This window comes from Lissotriton vulgaris, chromosome 2_1 (genome assembly GCF_964263255.1).
Source record: "Lissotriton vulgaris chromosome 2_1, aLisVul1.2, whole genome shotgun sequence".
Classification (NCBI taxonomy): domain Eukaryota; kingdom Metazoa; phylum Chordata; class Amphibia; order Caudata; family Salamandridae; genus Lissotriton; species Lissotriton vulgaris.
The window spans coordinates 697,400,893-697,419,953 of record NC_141687.1 but is presented as its reverse complement, the minus strand read 5'-3'; the positions used below and the strand labels follow the sequence as shown (position 1 = coordinate 697,419,953).

The 19,061-nt window shown below is 44.6% G+C and overlaps 1 protein-coding gene across 4 annotated transcripts in view; it reads left to right on the top strand.

Annotated features, from left to right (window-relative positions):
• USP47 (ubiquitin specific peptidase 47) overlaps window positions 1-19,061 on the top strand; it is a 1,494,847-nt gene that overhangs the window by 866,570 nt on the left and 609,216 nt on the right. For all 4 annotated transcript variants that reach the window (XM_086955947.1, XM_086955945.1, XM_086955948.1 and 1 more), the window contains one exon: window positions 10,631-10,746. In XM_086955947.1, the coding sequence (XP_086812073.1) occupies window positions 10,631-10,746 (116 nt within the window). The remainder of the gene's footprint in view (window positions 1-10,630; window positions 10,747-19,061) is intronic.

The window sequence follows — 19,061 nt, the reverse complement described above, 5'->3', positions numbered from 1 at the left end:
GAGAGGCTTGACTGCAGCAAGCTTCCATTCATTGGGGATTTCTGCCGTGGCTAATGATGAATTTATGATGCTGTTAATAGTAGGGTTAATCACCTCTACTAACGTCTGCAAGACTGAAGGTGGGCGGGGTTCAAAAGGAGATCCAGATTTACTGACGAAAATGGCCTTGAAAGTATCATCAAGGGAGACAGGATCGAATGAGTCCAGGCGAGGGGACCTAGTAAGTAACTTCTCCCCCTCTGTCTGTTCTGGATTCCCTGGAATGGGGGATACCGGAGGGAAGGTCTTCACGATGTCCAAGATCTTATGTTCAAAATAGTCAGCAATCGCATTGCAAAAGTTCTGAGACGGAGGAATCTCCTGCGATGGGGCTGGTGGATTGGTATAGACATTTACAATTTAGAAAATTTCCTTTTGTCCAGTACCCGCGGTAGATATGGCCTGCAAATAGTGGGGTTTTTTGGCTAACTTGATCCCTGCATGATATTGCCTTCTGGCTGATTTATAGACATTACGGGCGACGACATCATAATTCCTGCGCCACCTTCGTTCCAATGTTCTCACCTCCCCTAATTTAGATTTCAGGTCTGGCGAGAACCACGGAGCATTCCTTTTGCTCTTGGTGATGCCGGAAGTATTCTTGCCAGTTGGATCTAATAAAGCGTCAGCAGTTGCTATCCAGTCGCAGAATTTCTGATTATCAGTGGAAGTATCACCCGTAAGAACGGGCGTACTTTCTTTTAACATTTCTACGAGGTCAGGTCTACTGGAGAGTTTCTTCCAGTTAGGTTTGTGGTTAAAGGGGGTGTCAGTTCCACCTTTGTGTGTTGGTGTTGGGTGCCAGACCCTACACTTTAATAGACGTTGTCATGTGTGTGAATTTTTCTTTTGATGCTATACTGTGCTGCATTCGGTTGTTGTTGCACAAGTCCTTGGATTTTAGTCCCATGTGACAAAATATTTACAATTGGGTTTTAGTCCCAAAGAATTTTTTATCTGGGTTCTGTTCTAAAGTTTCCCTCACATGAGGGGTGGTGTATTGGGTTTTCGCCACAGTCTTCTCACGTGAGAAGTACTTCCCTGGGTGTCGTTCCATTCATTGTAGTCTAGTCTGGGGTTTTGTTTTCCCCTCACTTCAGTCATTTTTGTCTTGCTCACTTGTAGTATGTGAGCTCTTCATTCACTACTTTCATGTTTTTGTTCATTATTAAAGGAAGAGGATAGTGTTAGTGTTTTTCTATCTCGCTTTCTTCCTTCTTTCTTTTCTTGGTTGTCTGTTTTCCCTCTCGTGATGAGGTGTCACCCTCATCCCTGGGTTTAAAGATATATTGCTGTTATTGTATATTTAAACTGTGTATAGTTTTTCTCTTGTATTTTCTCTTTTGTTTTTTTCATTTTGAGAGGAAGAGGATAATGTAGTATCCTCAGGTTTGCACACTTTACTCCTCTCCATCTATCTGCTCAGCCAGTGTTAGTGTTCTGGGTAGAATGTTGGTGTGAGTGACATGAGTGGAATGCTTGGGTGCCTGGTGTATGTGTGTTGGCAGTTGAGGATGGGCTGAGCAGCCAGGAGGCTGCTCCTGGTGGGGCTTAATATATCTACATCTAAAGAACTTAATAGACTACTTCTACTTATACCTGGCCACGTCTACAGCGTCTACTTATGACACCAGAACATGTGGGACCAGCCCACTACACTCGATCTGTGGCCAGTGCTGTTACTTTAGCATGGCTGGATGTGTTCCCCAGGCTTTTTTGAAGATATTTCAAGTGGCAGTCATAGACATGCTTTTGATGGCTAGTTGCTCTTTTGGGAGAAGGGCAGCTACTCCTGATGATGGTTTAAGGACAGGTGCACCATGGCATGCTTACTGCGCCTGTCCTCCCCTATGAATTAGCTGTCACTTGTGGAGCTTCTTCAGTGAACAACCATCATTTTCAGCGCAAGGTTCATCCTAAAGGATGCCACATCACCAGGAACACGTGTAAGCTCCCCCCTTTTTTCCCTGAGTATGCTATCTCAAACCCTCCATCCTACATCACCAGATCACACCTTACTACCAGTTGGAAGAAAGGAAAACATTGCTGGGTGCCCCAATTTATCTACGCAGGTCATATATTCCCCTTCCTGTCCTTTCCACCGGATCTTCTTCCTTCTGCAAGGAAGAGCTTTTGGGTGCATGCCTCTATACAGGAGGCAGAGATTCTTACCCTGCTAAAGGAAGGGGCCATAGAAGTAGTACCAGGGAGGAGAGGGGCCATGAATTTTATTCCCTTTACTGCTTGGTCCCAGACCAATTTTTGACTTACGGCTCTTAAATTGCATCATTCGGCATGTAAAATTCAAAATGCGGTTACTGAGCTAGGTTTCGCAGATTGTTTGGTGTCCCTCTATTTCCAGGATGTCTATTTCCATTTGCCAGTTTTCCACGCTCACCGGTATTACCTCTGATTCACTTTCAGCGACACTTCTTCTCAACTTGAGACTTTCTGATAATGGCCTGAAGTGCCATCGCTTTCCCACACAGAATATGACCTTCATTGTGGTGTTGGGCCCGATCTGCATCAAGTTCTTTCCTCCTCCTCATAGTATTGTAGATATTCCAGAAATGATTCTAATGTTTCTGGTTCCACGAGTACTCTGCCTGTTGGATGTGATGGTCTCCTATATCCTGGTGAAACTGCACAAAGGATGCCATATATGAGACAGCCGTTTTTGGAGCATAGGAGCATCCTTTATGATCGGAAGCAGATTTTCCACTGGGTTCCTGACCTCTATTGGTGAATGTACCCCTCAACCCCGCTCCTTCATATCTTAGCTGTCTGACGTCTTTACAGACATCTCCTTTTTGGGCTGGGTGAGATCTGCATTAGAACACCTACACATAAATGTCCTGAAGTTACAGGCACTCCGCTTAGCTCTGAAGGTGTTTCTCTCATCCATCCCTGGGAGCACAATTCAAACACTTTCATATAACAAAGCATAATATATTATATCAACAGGGCGGTGTGAGGTCCTGAACACTGAATTGAGATTCTTTGCACCTGTGGCGGTGGAAATCTCATTAGAGATTCTTTCATTAGCAGCTCACCTTGTGGGCATTTCAGTGTTAGAATGGATGCTTTGATTCCCCCCTCACCAGAGGGCGACTAGTGAGAAGTTCAGGCCCATATACATTCACAAGACCCTCAACAAAGGCATCCGGTCAGGGCACTTCTATTTGGTGACACTTCAGGATGTCATCTCGCTAATGCAAAAAGGCAACTACATGATTGCCCTCGAACTGAAGGACTCCAACTTTCAAGTCCCGATCCATCCTGCTCATCACCTGTAACTCCAGTTCGTGGTAAGTGGTCTGCATTCTGGCAGCACGTTACTGCCCTTCAGTTTCTCCATCGCCCCCACAGTTTTCACAAAGTGTCTTCCTGTGGTGGCCGTTCATCACAGAGAAAACCAGACCCACTTCTTCTCGACGACTGGCACACACACAGGCCACTCTAGACCTACTACACTGTCTAGGCTGGTTTACCATCAATATCACAAAGTTCCAACTCCAGCCCCTGCAGGTGCAACACTTCTTAGGGGAGGTACTCACTTCTGTCTCCGGATTCCAGCCCAACGTGGGTTCAAGTTTTCCAGTTGTTGCACCAACTTTTTCAGCCAAATTACCAAGTAACAGTCAGAACTGTCATGTGTTAACTTGGTGTGATGGCATCCTGTCTTGCGACAGTTCCCCATGCCAGGTTACACATGCATCCCTATCAGGAGTGCCTAGCTGCACAGTGGTCATAGAGCTAGTTTTGATCTGGTGCAGCGCCCATTTCTCTCTGCTGTGGGGGAACAGCAACAACCTGTGGCAAGGCCGACCCTTTCTCTACCCATTTCTGCTAGTTACCATCACAACAGATGCTTCTTTTACTGGGTTGCGAGGGTGCACTTAAAGAATTTGACCATTCAGGATATGTGGGCCCCCATCAACAGGGTCTCGACGTCAACTAATTGGAGCTTTTGGCATTCCCATAGCACTAAAGTCATTCTTCCATCACATCCAACACAAAGTGGTCCTCATTGGAACAGATAACCTGACTGCCATGTTCTACCTACAGAAGAAGCGCGGCACTCGATCTCAACATTTGTCTGCTCTAGCTCTGGGCATTTAGCAACAAATGCACAAGTGGGAAATCCACCCGCAACGTTCCATGGCGTAGACCTCTTTGCCTTAACCACACCCACAGTCCAAGTGCAATGCATTTTGAATGAACTGGTCAGGGATATTTACCTACACTTTTACACCCCACTTTTTCCGTTCATGATTCGGAAGCTTTGGCAAACACCTTTCACTCTCATTCTGGTGATTCCCTTTCACTAGTCCCTCACAAGAAGCTATCCAACCTGACAAACTTCTCATGCTGAGGCAGGGATAACTGAGACACCTAAACTCCAAGCAGTGCTATCTCATGGTTTGGCATCTATGGTCTTAGAATTTGGCTACCACAACCATAACCTAAAGTGTATGAACATCCTTAAGGAGGCAAACAGGCCTATAACTAGAGCCTGCTATGTAGCCCAGTGGAAGAGGGTTGTTAACTATTGTATCCCCAGGCACATCAACTCTCTCCTGTTAGCAAGCCAAGACATTATCTGCTTTAATTCAGAATAGGGAACACATTTCCCTCGTAACGGTTCCAGTCATTAAAGCCTTCATGGAAGGCCTTAAGAGTCACTACACCCAGGGTGCCACCTGCCCCACATGGAATTTCAATGCAGTTCTCACCAGACGTATGGGCCCTCCTTTTGAACCACTTCACTCATGCCCTTTGGAGTTCCCTTCCTGAAAGGTAACTTTTCAAGCAGCAATCACTTCCCTCATGCTTGTGAGTGAGCTTCAAGGTCTTATACTGGAAAACCCTTTCACCACCAAAAGACTTGGTCTTTGCTCAAACCCCAAATTTCTCCCCAAAGTTGTCTCTTCCGTCCACCTTAATCGAACAATCGAACTTCCAGTGTTCTTGCCACATCCAGAGTATGTGGCAGAGAGGGCTCTTCACACACTAGATGTCAAAAGAGCATTCATGTACAAAACCCTCCCATAAGACACAGCAGCTCTTTGTCTCTTTTTCCAAACCACTCAAGGGTTGTGCTGTTTCTAAAGCAGGAATATCACGTTTTTTGGTGAAATGCATGTGGACATATTATGCCAAAGCACCTTTGCCTATCTTTTCCAGAACACACTTTAACTGCAAAAAAAGGAGCATCCTTGCCTTTTCTTTAGGTAACATCACTATGGCTGAAATCTTCAAAGCGTCTACCTGGTCTACCCCCACACTTACCAAGCATTGTTTTGTGGATGTTTTAGCATGCCAACAAACCACAGTTGGCCACGCAGTACTCTGCACACTTCCTGTCTTCTGCAACATCTGCTGGCTAGCCACCGCTTAGGGTAGGCCTGCTTTACAGTCTGTGCACACCATGTATACCTACAACTACACATGCAACAAACGGAAATGTTACCCTGTCAACATCTGTTTGTGGCATGTAATGCTGTTGATTCAAATGCACCCACCCTCCACCCAGAAGCCTTTGGCTGTTGCAGTTACTTCTTCTGTATCACTACACTCCAAATAATCTTTTTCAGTGAGGTGAGTTGAATGTTTAATTCAACATGAGCTGAGGCATTCAGAGAGGGCAGGGCGGAGAATGTGGCAGAGCAGTGGCATCAACAGCTCTGTAACTCTGCTCGCCAGGAGATCGCTAGCCGGCCCGGGACCGAGGATTACGGCTCAGGGCAAGACGCCAGCAAGATACCGAGCCGCTTGGAGTCAGATTCCAGCAGTGAGACAGTGGGGCCCTGCAACCACCTTGCTTTGACCCACCAGATCTAGGCACTGCATGTTAATGTACAGCACAACATGCCACAAACAGATGCCTACAGGGTAGGCAATATTTTCCATATTCTGTGTAAGAATCACAATCTGGATTCCTTTAACTCAGTAGAATTCTGAAAAAATACTGCCAGGGTTCTTAAGATACAATTGATGTGGCTCTTCTTTTCTTGTTTTAAAAAGAAATGTATTCATTGCAGCTTTCCCCGTTATGCAAACTCATCAATATGTTGTTCACTAAATCTGTGCATAAGTTCTTTCCCCTCGGCCAAATGCATAAATATGTGCTGCTTATTAGAGCCTTCAGAGCTAATAGAATGCCGAGCCATGATGGCCATAAAGCCTTTAGAACTTTATCTCTCTTAGTAAGCTTTGCACAGATCTGCTGTAATATACATACCAGTACTATAATTCTATGATCAACAGCATTGTGACCCCCTAAGCTAAGTGAGCATTGCATTTTCTGAAGCTGTTCACTGTTACTCTAAAAATGCATCTATTGATACTAGCCCAAATTTAAGTCTTACTCTGGTAGCTTCTTAACCCCTTTCATGCTCATGACTAGGTCAACTCGTCATGGGTGTTACCTGCGCTGTGCTTATGACGAGTTGACCTTGTCATGAAACTATAGTATTCAAACATCAGCACAGGTGGGGAAAACCCCCTAGCAGCCAAGGTGTTAAATCCCTATGATCATATCTTCAAAAACATCTCTTATAAGATTTCCTGGATCCCATTTATAAACGTTTAACCACGAAAGTTTTGATTCTTTAATGCTCTTTTAGAGCGGGCAGTTTTTGTTTACTACACCATTAGCATTGCTTCCTCTTGAGGAATTTTGGTAAGTCATGTCATCTTCAGGTGCAGAGGTTTATCTCTGAACATAACAAAATGACATCGAGAGATTTAAGATCAGACTTTCCAACAACTTGGAGCTGAAAAGCTTATTCAATGTGCATGTTGACATACTTGGCATAATTGATGCTGGTAACCTCTGCACGACCATTGCTGGTTATTCTGTCTGCATCTTTTAACACTTTGCAAAACCTTATCCTGTGAAGACGCATCATGGTGGGTCAGAATATCAGACAAATCACTGAATGAAATCGCCACCTTTTTCTCAGCATATTTGCCTGTGCATGGCTCGATTAGGTTTTTTGTCGTCCATGTCTTGTGAGCAGTCGTTTCTCTCAATTCTTATGTTTATGTAAACTTTTCGAAGAATACTTTTTTGTCTTTGATGTTTTTCTTTTAATTCTGATCACAACAATATTCAATAGTTTTAAGGCATCTTCTTATCCTTCTAATGACATCAAACTACTTGAGGATGTGCCTGAATAGTTTAGAGCTGGGTACAGAGTAAGTAGGTTGCTCTTCATTTTTAGGATTTCATTTTTTTTCTGAGTACTTCTTTTGTGATCACCAAATTGAGCACCAAAAACTCGTGTGTTCTTAACAGCTTGTTAGAAATGAAGTGTTTCAAGAGGTATACAGAAGCAAGTTGTTGTTATTGGCTCAATTTTACGAGCATCAATATTTCTATTAACAATAACCTGCGTTTCTGGAGCTTGTCCTTTGAATGCCTTTCTGTCATTTGTATTTAAGTTGTTCTTCAACGACGAAAGCCATTAAAGCAGATGCCTTTATAATTGATCGAGTGTATAACTAGGGTTCTCCCAAACATAGTCACTGGGACCTGGGTCATAGCAGTACTGAGAGAAGAGGGGTCCCAGTGTGTGATTAGCAATTAACACAAAATATAGTAAAAAATAGAAATACACTGAATGAACCTACACTGTTTTTATTCACAATGTAGATATTAATTGGATATAGTATCCAGCAATAAACATTCAAAAGGTTGTACAGTGCCCCAGGGAACAAGGGAAAAGTGATAAGGTGAGGATAGTGTGGATAGGGAATTGTGACAGTAAAATCAGACAGTGGTGTAGATGCATTTGTATGTCAATTTGAACAAACAAAAGACCATTAATTCAATGCATCGCTTAGACCAAAAACATGCTCCACCTAATACATTAATGTTAAAGTTTTGGCGTGAAGCTGATAGATGAAAGAACAGTTGTCGATGTTTCGACCCTCAGGTTATGCAGGGATTGATTGTGCCCTTGCTGCGGGGTCTTCATCAGGACACGGTGGGGGCAGGCAACCTATTTAATACACATCAAAGAGTAGATTCAATTTAATTTAGCTACTTGTACAAAAACATAGTAAAAATGATTAAACTAGCACACTGTTCAGGGAAGATCATACCTATTCAATTGTTGCTCGTCATCACTTTGATAGTGGAGTGGACGGATTACCTCATTGTTTGTAAACTACAAATCCTGGAATTAAGAAATTGAGGAATTAATAAAGAATAACTAGAGTATGTAATTTTGTTTACGTAACGATTTAAAAGACTATAAGGTCTGAAATTAAAGGAAGGACTAAATCAAATTCGACATTGCTCTCTGTTGGAGATGGCAATTGAGCATTGTGTTCATACGAGTACATTAAATATGGACTCACATAGAGAACGGGCATTTAGGGAGGAATCAAATCCGTCGACAACTGTTCTTTCATCTATCAGCTTCACGCCAAAACTTTAACATTAATGTATTAGGTGAAGCATGTTTTTGATCTAAGCGATGCATTGAATTAATGGTCTTTTGTTTGTTCAAATTGACATACAAATGCGTCTACACCACTCTCTGATTTTACTGTCACAATTCCCTATCCACACTATCCTCACCTTATCACTTTTCCCTTGTTCCCTGGGGCTCTGTAAAACCTTTTGAATATTTATTGCTGGATACTATATCCTATTAATATCTACATTGTGAATAAAAACATGCGCCACCTATACACAGAGGTGGCGCATGATACCTTCAGCGAATGGGTAGAACCTTACCTCGATCTGTTCACCATCACTGAGAATGTACAATGTCAGAAGTTCTGTGCGTTGGAGTTTCCACGGTGACTCTTGCTCGGAGATATGTTCTGCCTCCAGTGGAACTCTGGGCTCCAGTATGCCTATCCACCGTGACTCCTTCTGCCGAGAGTTCTCAAGAAGTTCAGGAAAGACCGGGCCCAGGCCATCTTAATGGCTCTGGATTGGGCATAGAGAGTTTCGTATTCAGATCTCCTGGGCTTGAGCATTTGTTCTCCATTCAGGCTGCCTTTCTGTGATTACCTTCTGTTGCAGCAACAGGGCAGGGTTCTGTATTCGGTCCTTCACAGTCTCCACCTTCATGCGTAGAGATTGAGTTGCGATAGCTGAACACCTTCCCCCATTCCTCTCAAGGTGGTTGATGTTATCTTGGCAGTCAGGCATCACTCTATGAAAACCGTATACGCCTCTCATTGAGACAGATTTGTAGCTTGGTGTGGCGCACGACTGGTCAACCCCCTCCAGGCCAAGTTATCTAACGTTCAGTTATTTGTTCAGTCTCACGCACGACAGAGCATTGCTTAGGGCACAATTCGGGTTTATCTTTCACCCCTTTCAAGCTTCTTAAGGTTGCTAAATCGCCTCTCGTCATTTAAGCCACCAGTTATGATTCCATTTTAGAAAGAGCCTCAACACGGGTGTCCACCTTTCCTCTTGTCATGTGTCAATGGGACCTTAATTTGGTTCTGACTTATGATGTGCACGCAATTCGAGCTGTCCTTTATGGCTCCTTACTATCAAGACTGTGTTCCTCATTGCCATCACCTTGGCAGAGCATGTGAGTGAGCTTCAGGCTTGTTGTGCCACTCCGTCTTATACTTCCTTCTTCAGACAGACTGGTTCTGTGGACTCGGGCAACCTTCCTGCCAAAAGTTGTGATGCTGTTCTTTGTCAGTCAAACCATCACCATGCCGGCATTCCATGCTCCCCATTCTCGTCTAAGGGAGAGGACAGACTTCATCACTTAGACCCCAAGAGAGCACTGGGCATCTCCATAAATCGTACCAAAGAGCACATGTGGACAATCAGCTCTTTTAGTGGGTTTGCTGGGTTTCCTCCATACATTCATTTAGCATGTTTGCCTAAACAGTCAAGTTTGCTGATCAGGGCTTTTTACCTGCTCAGTCCTGCAGGACTTTCTGGTTTGAATCCAGCCACAGACCCACATCCAAAGAGGTATTGTTTTTTTATCTATTCAAAAGGTGAGGCATCTGCGTCCTGAAGTCTCCATCAGAAGAACAAGTTACTTACCTTTGGTAACACTCTTTCTGGTAGAGACTAGCTGCAGATCCCTCACGGACTCTCCCTCTTCTGCAGTTGGACTGTATCCATTAATAAGATCTCAAGTCTACGAATCTTCACATTGTCAACCATTTTGCTTTTGTGGTTCTATGTCTGGGGTTGTGGGCAGCCTGGAAAGCAACTGACTGCGCAAGTGAGAGGTGCCTATATAGGCACTGAACATCATTTCCTGAGACAAACCGCATCAGTGCCCCACCACAAGGTGCCACATTCCGGCATGCAAGGTTACTGCTGAAAAGTTTCTGGATCAAGTCTGGTGCTTAGGGAATATTCAAAAGGTGAGGAATCTGCAGCTAGATAGTGTCTCAACCAGAAATTGGGTTTCCGAAGGTAAGTAACTTGTTCATCAGGGACCACATAAAACCTATGGATTAGAGCGCCCATTGGAGATTAGACACTGCATCATTATCATCATATCAAGTTTTGTATTCATTTTTGTAATAACGGTGCATTTAATTGTTTTTGTCCTTTAGAATGTTTGTTTGTTTATCTCCATAGAAGTGATGGTAAAAGTACATGTAGTTGACCTGAAGACTGAAACTGTAGCTTCTCCTGTCAGTGTACGAGCGTACTTGAATCAGACTGTGATGGAATTTAAGCAACTTGTTTCCAAGGTAAGTGTGAAAGTCATGAGGAGAGTTACTAAAAGCTATTTGCTTACAAATTAATTCTATAAACAAAGAGAATGTTATTACTTGGGCTTTAGTAACTTTGTCAAAATCTAGGAATGAAGTATTCTAGCAATCCATTGATGGCAGAACTATGCAGATATATAGGTACCCACTCATCAAAGCAAGAGTGGGACCCGAAAAAAGCAAGGCAGTCTCAAAAAGAATTATGAAACCCACATCCACTAGTGTCAGCTAGAGACACCACCATTGTTCGTTAGTGATATGGTTCTTCATTGGGTCAGCATTCCAGATACCTTCACCCTTCAGAAGTATAAATCATTCCTTACTATTCTTGTGTTGGAGGGGATCTGGAACAAAAATAATTAAAATGACCTAGGAGCTGGAGATAATTTTATTATTCACTGGAGTTGGGATACGATTAAAAACAGGAGTGGATTTGTACATAGGAATGGGTTAGCGATCCCTAACATCCATCGAAAGTCAATGGTGTACATGTTTCAGCCAAGTGCACTCACCAGGGTCTTACAGCAAGCAGATCCCCAATGTAGATACAAACTGTATACTGTTTCGTGTCAGATATATAAATCACTTACTGATCTTGAACGGAAAGATAGCCCTTACCAAATCTTCCAGGGTACACTAACCCTTCCCTTCAGAAGAGGCTCACTCCCGACCCATAGGGTCCTGTTGAGTCGTATATACATATTCAGTGCGTGGAGGATCAAACAGGTACGAGCACCAGGCTGGATTCTTTGATGACTGTCTAACTACAGGAACCGGCTGCCTCCACTCGACATTATGGGTCTATAGAGACCCATTCCGGTACATTAGGTATCTGGAATGTTAACCCAAAGATTAAGCATATCACTAGTGAATGCTGATGGTGTCACTAGGAGACACTAGTGTATGAGGGTCTCATACTATAATTCTATTTGAGACTGAAATTAGCAATGCTTTTTTGGGATCAAATCTTCCTTTGATGAGTCATTTTTCTTGGGAAGGTTAGTGGATTCACCCCTATCTCTCCCTCTTCTCTCTCCTCCGGATGTGATTTTGAAGATATAGGTACCCAGTCCTTTAGGATGTGAAAGATTTTGGTTGTTTGATACAACAAATACAGTCTGCTAATGTTTGATTGTAGTGGGCAAGACAATTAGAACTGTCTAATGAGGAAATTGCTCCACGATCACATTTAAAGAATGCTCTGCAGATTCATCATGCAGCCTTTTACAACTTTCATGTTTTGTGTCTGAAATGTTTCTTCTGTCTTTACTGTCGCTCATTAGGTTTGACATCATGTGGTACTGAAAGAAACACTAACGTGAAATGCATCTGCTAGAGTTCCTCATTCCATTGAAATCTATAACTAGAGAATGCACAATTGAAGAAATAAATGTGGGCAGGTCACTATATTGTAATCTCTTTTCAGTAGCAAATCATTTTGCCCAACTTCAAATAAGCCATTAAGATTGATAAATGAACGTCTCTTTCCTGGTATCAAGTCCCATATCCAGCTACAGAGGAACAATTCTTTAGCAGATAGTTAGTATGGAGGAATTAATAAAAGCAAAAAAGGTGAAAGCCAAGATTTCAGTTTTCCGTTCACTTCATTTCAGCCTGACTAAGAAGGAAACCCAGTGCACCAGAAAAAAAAAGAGAAATGGAAAAAAGCACCCATGTGGGCAAAGGTTAAAGCAGAAAGAAGGAAGTACAATTGAGGAAAAGAAGACACACTAGCATTAAAATAACAAGCATTAGAAATGCAATAGGTCTCGCAGCATTAGAGTTAGTGCTTTTAGAATTGTTAATGGGTTTTTTTGTAAATCTTTAGCATGAGGTTGAGGGTGAGTGAGGGTGAGTGTGAGGGTGAGTGAGGGTGAGGGTGGGTGTGAGGGTGAGTGAGGGTGGGTGAGTGTGAGTGAGGGTGAGTGAGGGTGAGTGAGTGAGTGAGGGTGGGTGAGTGTGAGTGGGGGTGAGTGTGGGTGAGGGTGAGGGATTGAGGGTGAGGGGTTGAGGGTGAGGGAGGGTGAGGGGTTGAGGGTGAGTGAGGGTGAGGGGTTGAGGGTGAGGGAGGGTGAGGGGTTGAGGGTGAGTGAGGGTGAGGGGTTGAGGGTGAGTGAGGGTGAGGGGTTGAGGGTGAGTGAGGGTGAGTGGGGGTGGGGTGAGTGAGGGTGAGTGTGGGTGAGTGTGGGTGAGGGTGAGGGGTTGAGGGTGAGGAGTTTAGGGTGAGGGTGAGTGAAGGTGGGTGAGGGGTTGAGGGTGATTGAGGGTGAGGGGTTGAGGGTGAGTGAGGGTGAGGGGTTGAGGGTGAGTGAAGGTGAGGGGTTGAGGGTGAGTGAGGGTGAGGGGTTGAGGGTGAGTGAGGGTGAGGGGTTGAGGGTGAGTGAGGATGAGTGAGAGTGAGGGTGAGTGAGGGGTTGAGGGTGAGGGGTTGAGGGTGAGTGAGGGTGAGGGGTTGAGGGTGAGTGAGGGTGAGTGAGGGTGAGGGGTTGAGGGTGAGGGAGGGTGAGGGGTTGAGGGTGAGGGGTTGAGGGTGAGTGGGGGTGAGTGAGGGTGAGGGGTTGAGGGTGAGTGAGGGTGAAGGTGAGTGAGGGTGAGGGTGAGGGAGGGTGGGTGAGTGAGGGTGAGTGAGAGTGAGGGTGAGAGAGTGAGAGTGAGGGTGAGTGAGTGAGAGTGAGGGTGAGTGAGAGTGAGGGTGAGTGAGAGTGAGGGTGAGTGAGGGTGAGGGTGAGTGAGGGTGAGGGTGAGTGAGAGTGAGGGTGAGTGAGAGTGAGGGTGAGTGAGAGTGAGGGTGAGTGAGAGTGAGGGTGAGTGAGAGTGAGGGTGAGTGAGAGTGAGTGAGAGTGAGTGAGAGTGAGAGTAATGCTTAAAAAAACAGGCTTATACCCCGGAACAAATGGGGTGCTTAGTGCGAACACTCCAGCCCTGGCCAGGTCGCTGTGACAGAGGCCCCCTGTCTACCGGTTGCACAATTGTGTATCCCTCCAGGCGCCCGAAAGAAAGAGGCAGGGTCCTGGAACACTAACTAAATCAAGTTCACAATCTCATGGTCTAGGCCCCTCTCTTAGTAGCAGGGGCGGCTTGTAAGGAGAGCCTCGCTCTGTGTGTGTGTGTGGGGAGGGGGCACGGGGGGCAGGAGCTACGTCACCCAACCAGTTAGCTTCGGCTGGGTGCTGTTAACTACACCACATCCAACAACATTCAGCTGAGAGACTCCATTATTGTGTTTCATCTCGGCTCAGTGGCTCTCGGGGTGCTGGGGGAGGGGCGCGAAGACGGGTCGCGGGAGGGGTGGGGGCACTGCACACGCTTTGTAGACTTGAAAGCTGTCGGCTGTTTTGTTCTCTGCGCCAGCTCCGCACACAGTTTAAGGCGCGCGGTGCTTCCATGACAACACCCAACGATACCTTTTATACAACTCCACATACGTGGAGCCCCCTCCCCCGCCCCTTTGTTGTGAGCATCCATTGAACCCAGCTAGCTTCTGCAGGCCGGCGCGAGCGGGGTGGGGTGTAGACCCCCCCTAGCACCGAGCAGGAAACAGGGCCGGCCCTCACAATACAGCGCTACACGAGGGTTTCACAGAGCTGCGGGAAGGATTTCCACCTTTGTGCATTGCGAGGTCTGGTGGGCGAGTGGTTTCAAACTTAAGGCCTAGAAACACGAGCAGCAATAACTCGTCAGAACAGCATTTATTTTAATGAACTCATAAAGTAACAAGACGATGTGGCGACGCGCAACAGCCAGCAAGGAAGAGTAAAGCGGAGACCAGAGGGCTCAGGCTGCACATAGGCGCCTCTGCACACAATTCATCGAAAACCCGTTGCCACTACTGTGGGCAAGGCGGGGCCACTACAACCTTTTACTAGGACAGGACAGGCTTACTACAACCGTTATAAGGGAATAGTTACAGTCACTAAAGGATGCCGAGACATGCGCGATCACTCGCTCCGGAAACTGAGCAGCCTTGGGTAAAGCAGATGCAGTGGTGGTCGAGGAGCGGGAGACGCCAGATGCTGCACGCTTTCGGGGTGCTGTGAATGACCTTTGAACAATGTTGTTTTCTTTTCATATTTTTCAGCTGGGATTTGGCACCTGGTAAACATTGTACAGACAGGTAGAGTAAACGAAGCCCGAGGCTACCCAAAGGAGGTCACGGATCAGCTTGCTGCATTTCCAACAGCGCTTTGGCTTGGTTCCTCTGCGCCTTTCTACAAAAATACGACACGGCGGGAGGGGGCGGGCAGGGGAGGGGGCGGAGAGGGGAGAGGTGCGACACGGCAGGAAGACGGAGGGAAGAGAGGGGAGGGGGGAGGAGAAATGCGACACGGCGGGAAGGGGAGGGGGCGGAACGGGGGCGGAGAGGGGAGAGAGAGAGTAGGCAAGGGTAAACAAACACGGACGTGCACGCGCCCGTGACTTTTAAGGTCAATGCGCATGCGCATAAGCTTAATGCGCATGCGCATTGACCTTAAAAGTCACGGGCACTGCAAGGAATCGCCACGATTCCTTGCAGTTAGATAAAGAGTGGATGAGCCCCTATAGTCTCGCTTGCTCGATGCGCATGCGCATCGACAGGCGAGACCTAAAAAGCAAAAATGTAGGTAAAGGATGCCAAAGAAATCCGAGGAACAGCTCTCTCTCCATTGACAAAATAAAAAACACAGTAAAAGGGGAAAAAGGATGAGTATGAAAAAAGGATACCATAAGAAATATAAATAGTTTGATCAATTGGGCAAAGGAGGGAAGAAAACTATGGACAGTTATGCGGACCAATTGTGAAAGGTAACAAAATGTTACAAAGCAATGCGAGAAACAAAGGTTCCTTATGTAGGTTCTGTGAGGTGGTGGAGTTACCAGTTTCGGGAAAAAATATCAGCAACCTATTTTTCACAAAAAAAGCAATTCACCCAAAATAAGCTCTACGTCAGCATTACTGGTTCGATTTTTTTAAGGAGACTGGTTTGAGTATAAGGGTGCCTTCGGAAATGCTATCATCGAATTTCTTTTCTCAAAATATATGCACAATCAAAAATAGATTGGCAGTAGTCTTGGTAAATCTGTTTTTATGGTTCTTCTGTGATTTGTTCTTTTTTACAGTTTGTTTGCAATAACTATCCACTCATAAATCAGACTGCTATCCATGTGACAAATCATAAAGGTTGCTGCATGTTCCATCTGACCACCATCTTCTCATGACATCTCACTGTAAAATGATTGTCTCTCTCATGCTTAAGGCTCTGGAGGACTAGGAAAATAAGTCTTGCTTCACCTATTTTCAAGAGCACCAGTTAAAAAGGTTTTCCAGCTTGAAAGGATAGGTTATTTGGACTTAGGCCTGGGAGGTGAACTCTGCTCCATTCGTGGAATTTGCAGAGTTTTCTGCGCTCCATTGAGCTCGCAAAGTGCAAAAAACTCCATTCCGCGTAGTTCAGCAGTTTTTTTCCATGCTTGCGAAGGGTAAGTTGGCGAGCATCAGATGCCGCTCTGGTAGAATTTCTACCCAAGCTGCAGGAAGATCAGCACATACTGCGGTTCGCAATGCACTCTGCCACTTGCAAACCTCACAGAGTTTTTTGTCACTTTGTGGAGTTCTGCGTAACTCCCCGAACTATACCCAGGCCTCTGCGCTAAGCACCCTTATACACCGTTCAAAGGTCACAAACCAGTAGAAGCTTCTGTGTAGGCAACACTTCTTTGAGTCTAAGAGCTCATTATCTTGCCATCTCTAAATAGAGCCATCACTCTGGTTCTTGTGGTAAATAGCAGAGGTACTTTCTGTAATGGAGTTGATCCTTATCCTTGTTTCTCCTTAACTGAGATATCCGCTTGCGTAAACTAGTGGCTGTCTTATTTGACCTTTCCTTGGAATATTTTAAAAAGAACACTTCAGCATTTGATGATATAGATTTTCCACCAAGCCATTTTTGGCATACATTTTCTACTTCCCTCTCACTCCTGTGCTTGAATGCCCCAACTCTAGGCTAAATGTATTACTGCTCAGTCCTACATGCAGTATTCTGTGATAGCTCTATAGTCATTTATAGTATTTTTTCCACTAATGTATTCCGTGTGTATCCGGGAGTCTAAAGAAATTAGGTAGGAAACAATACTATACTTACTACAAAGAAGATCCAGTATCCGAACGGTCATTCCTGCAGGAATGCCATGAGGGTTGAGGTCTTAAGCAGTCAGATACTTTGAGAATTAAGGCATGCATCTCGGATATATATGGGCACCTGCAGGTGCCACAAAGCCAACGTGCCAAACTGTGAAGCAAGTAGAGTGTGAAGCAAATATATCATGAAACACGAGAAGTCCAGCAGGATCTAATAGACAGCGTGAGAGTAGGCAACAAGATCCCCACCGCTTAGCCAATAAGCTGAATTAGAGTGTAGCAGAGTGGGAGCAGCATTGATGGAGGGACACACACTTTTGATGACCACCACTTCCCATGGTACCTTCAGGTCTCACAACGTTGCCAGTGCTTCAGTGAGATCATCGTGCTTAAGGCAAGCCTGTGCCTGCTATGGGGCTAATCATGTGTCGTCCTTCCCGATAGTGAGTTGCTTCTCTTCTGTTTCCTTCTTGCTGCTTGTTTATCAGCTTCCTCCTGTATCTGCTTCGTACCTCCTTTCTTATTTGTCTCTTCTTTTTGATTCTCTCAATTTTCCTTCCTCATTCTTTGTTTCTTTTCGGTGATTGTCTTATTCTGTGCTTATGTTTTTTATATTGTTCTCCCTCTGTTTCTTATTTTTTTCCTCTAGTTTCTGTCCTTTTGTTGCGTGTTTGGCGTTTTTTTTCTCTTTCTTTGTTCTTTATTCCACTTTATTTCTTCCTATGCATCACATATTGCATGATGAAGAAACCATGAAGACACTCAGAGGTGATTCACAAACAGAGCTACGGCTTGGAACTGACCCTTAGGGACCACAAATGTAAACTTGTCTTAATACGGCTCTTGTGAAAAATGTTGTTACATGTCCATTGCAACAGGACTTGGGAACTTTGTGGGTGCAGAATTTACAATATTTGGCTTTTATGTTCATTTACCTAATCCAGGAATTAGATTGAAATTCTGCATTGTTTTCATTGATTAGTATTGGTTCTCATTATAGGAAAGTTTTAAGACCTGCTGTAACTCATCCTCGGAGAACAAGTTTATTATATTGGTTGCCAATCACACCACCAAATATCCAGTGAAAATTATAACCATGCATGTAGTATCCAGAGCCTTGCTTGGTATCTTTACCTGAGTGAAGTTTTTCTGACAAGGAACACATTTCCACGTTGGTGCACCTACAGGTGAACAGGAATGAGTAATTTTGCTTGTAGGTTTTCCATGCCTTATCAAATCCGGTCTAAATGAGTTTTTGTGAGATTTAATAGGAACATTAAAGGCATAACATTGTGGTTGGTCAAACCCCTCACAAGGCGGGGGGGTTCTTCATATTACTATGCTTATTTGTCTATGAGCAGCTTCTGCAGAACGAATTGGGCCTAAGCCCCTTTTTGCATCTGTTTTGGGAATTTTGGTAACCTGGTGTAGTCTCTTGAGTCTTGTGAGAGAATTGTAGAAGAAAACTCAAGAAGCCCATGCAAGAAGTTGTGGACTATAGGTATAAAAAAAGACCATAAAAAATATAGATGGAAGTGCTTTTCTTCTCAAACCGCAATGTGATGGCGTACTACTGAGGTTGTATTAACTGGTTTCTTAGACTTTTGTTTCATTCTTTGAGTGGAGATGTGCCCCCGTCTGTACATGTTAACGGAGGCACAGGTCCTACCTTTGATGTGCAGCTTCCTTCTTGTCCATGTCATCACCTCGCCGCAACGTCCTGAGTCTCATTAAACACAAGTACACATACTGTGTGCGTTTGTGCTCATGGGACCGAGTCTTCCTCCCTCGATCTCTTGCAACAAAACTAAGTAAGCAAATCACAAACAACACACATATAGCACTAAAAATAAGCAGTAGCAGTGTAGGCCCTAACGTTTTACAAGTGTATCATACTGAATATCATGAGCAATCCTATGCTCTACTTGTCATCGCCCCACTGCCTAGAAGCCACAACTAACCAGCATGCACTACAACAATTTGAAATGGAGCTTTCACTGTAGTATTCGGTTTCCAGTCACAATTCAGGCAGTCCGATGTTGAAGAACATTTTAATAATGAACAAGAATAAGATTCAGTTGTCATGAGTCTTGAGAATGCGTTCAGTGTCCAACTTTTATTCATTTTTCAACACATGATATTTTCCAGTCAGCCCAGACAACGTTTTTCTTCCCCTACG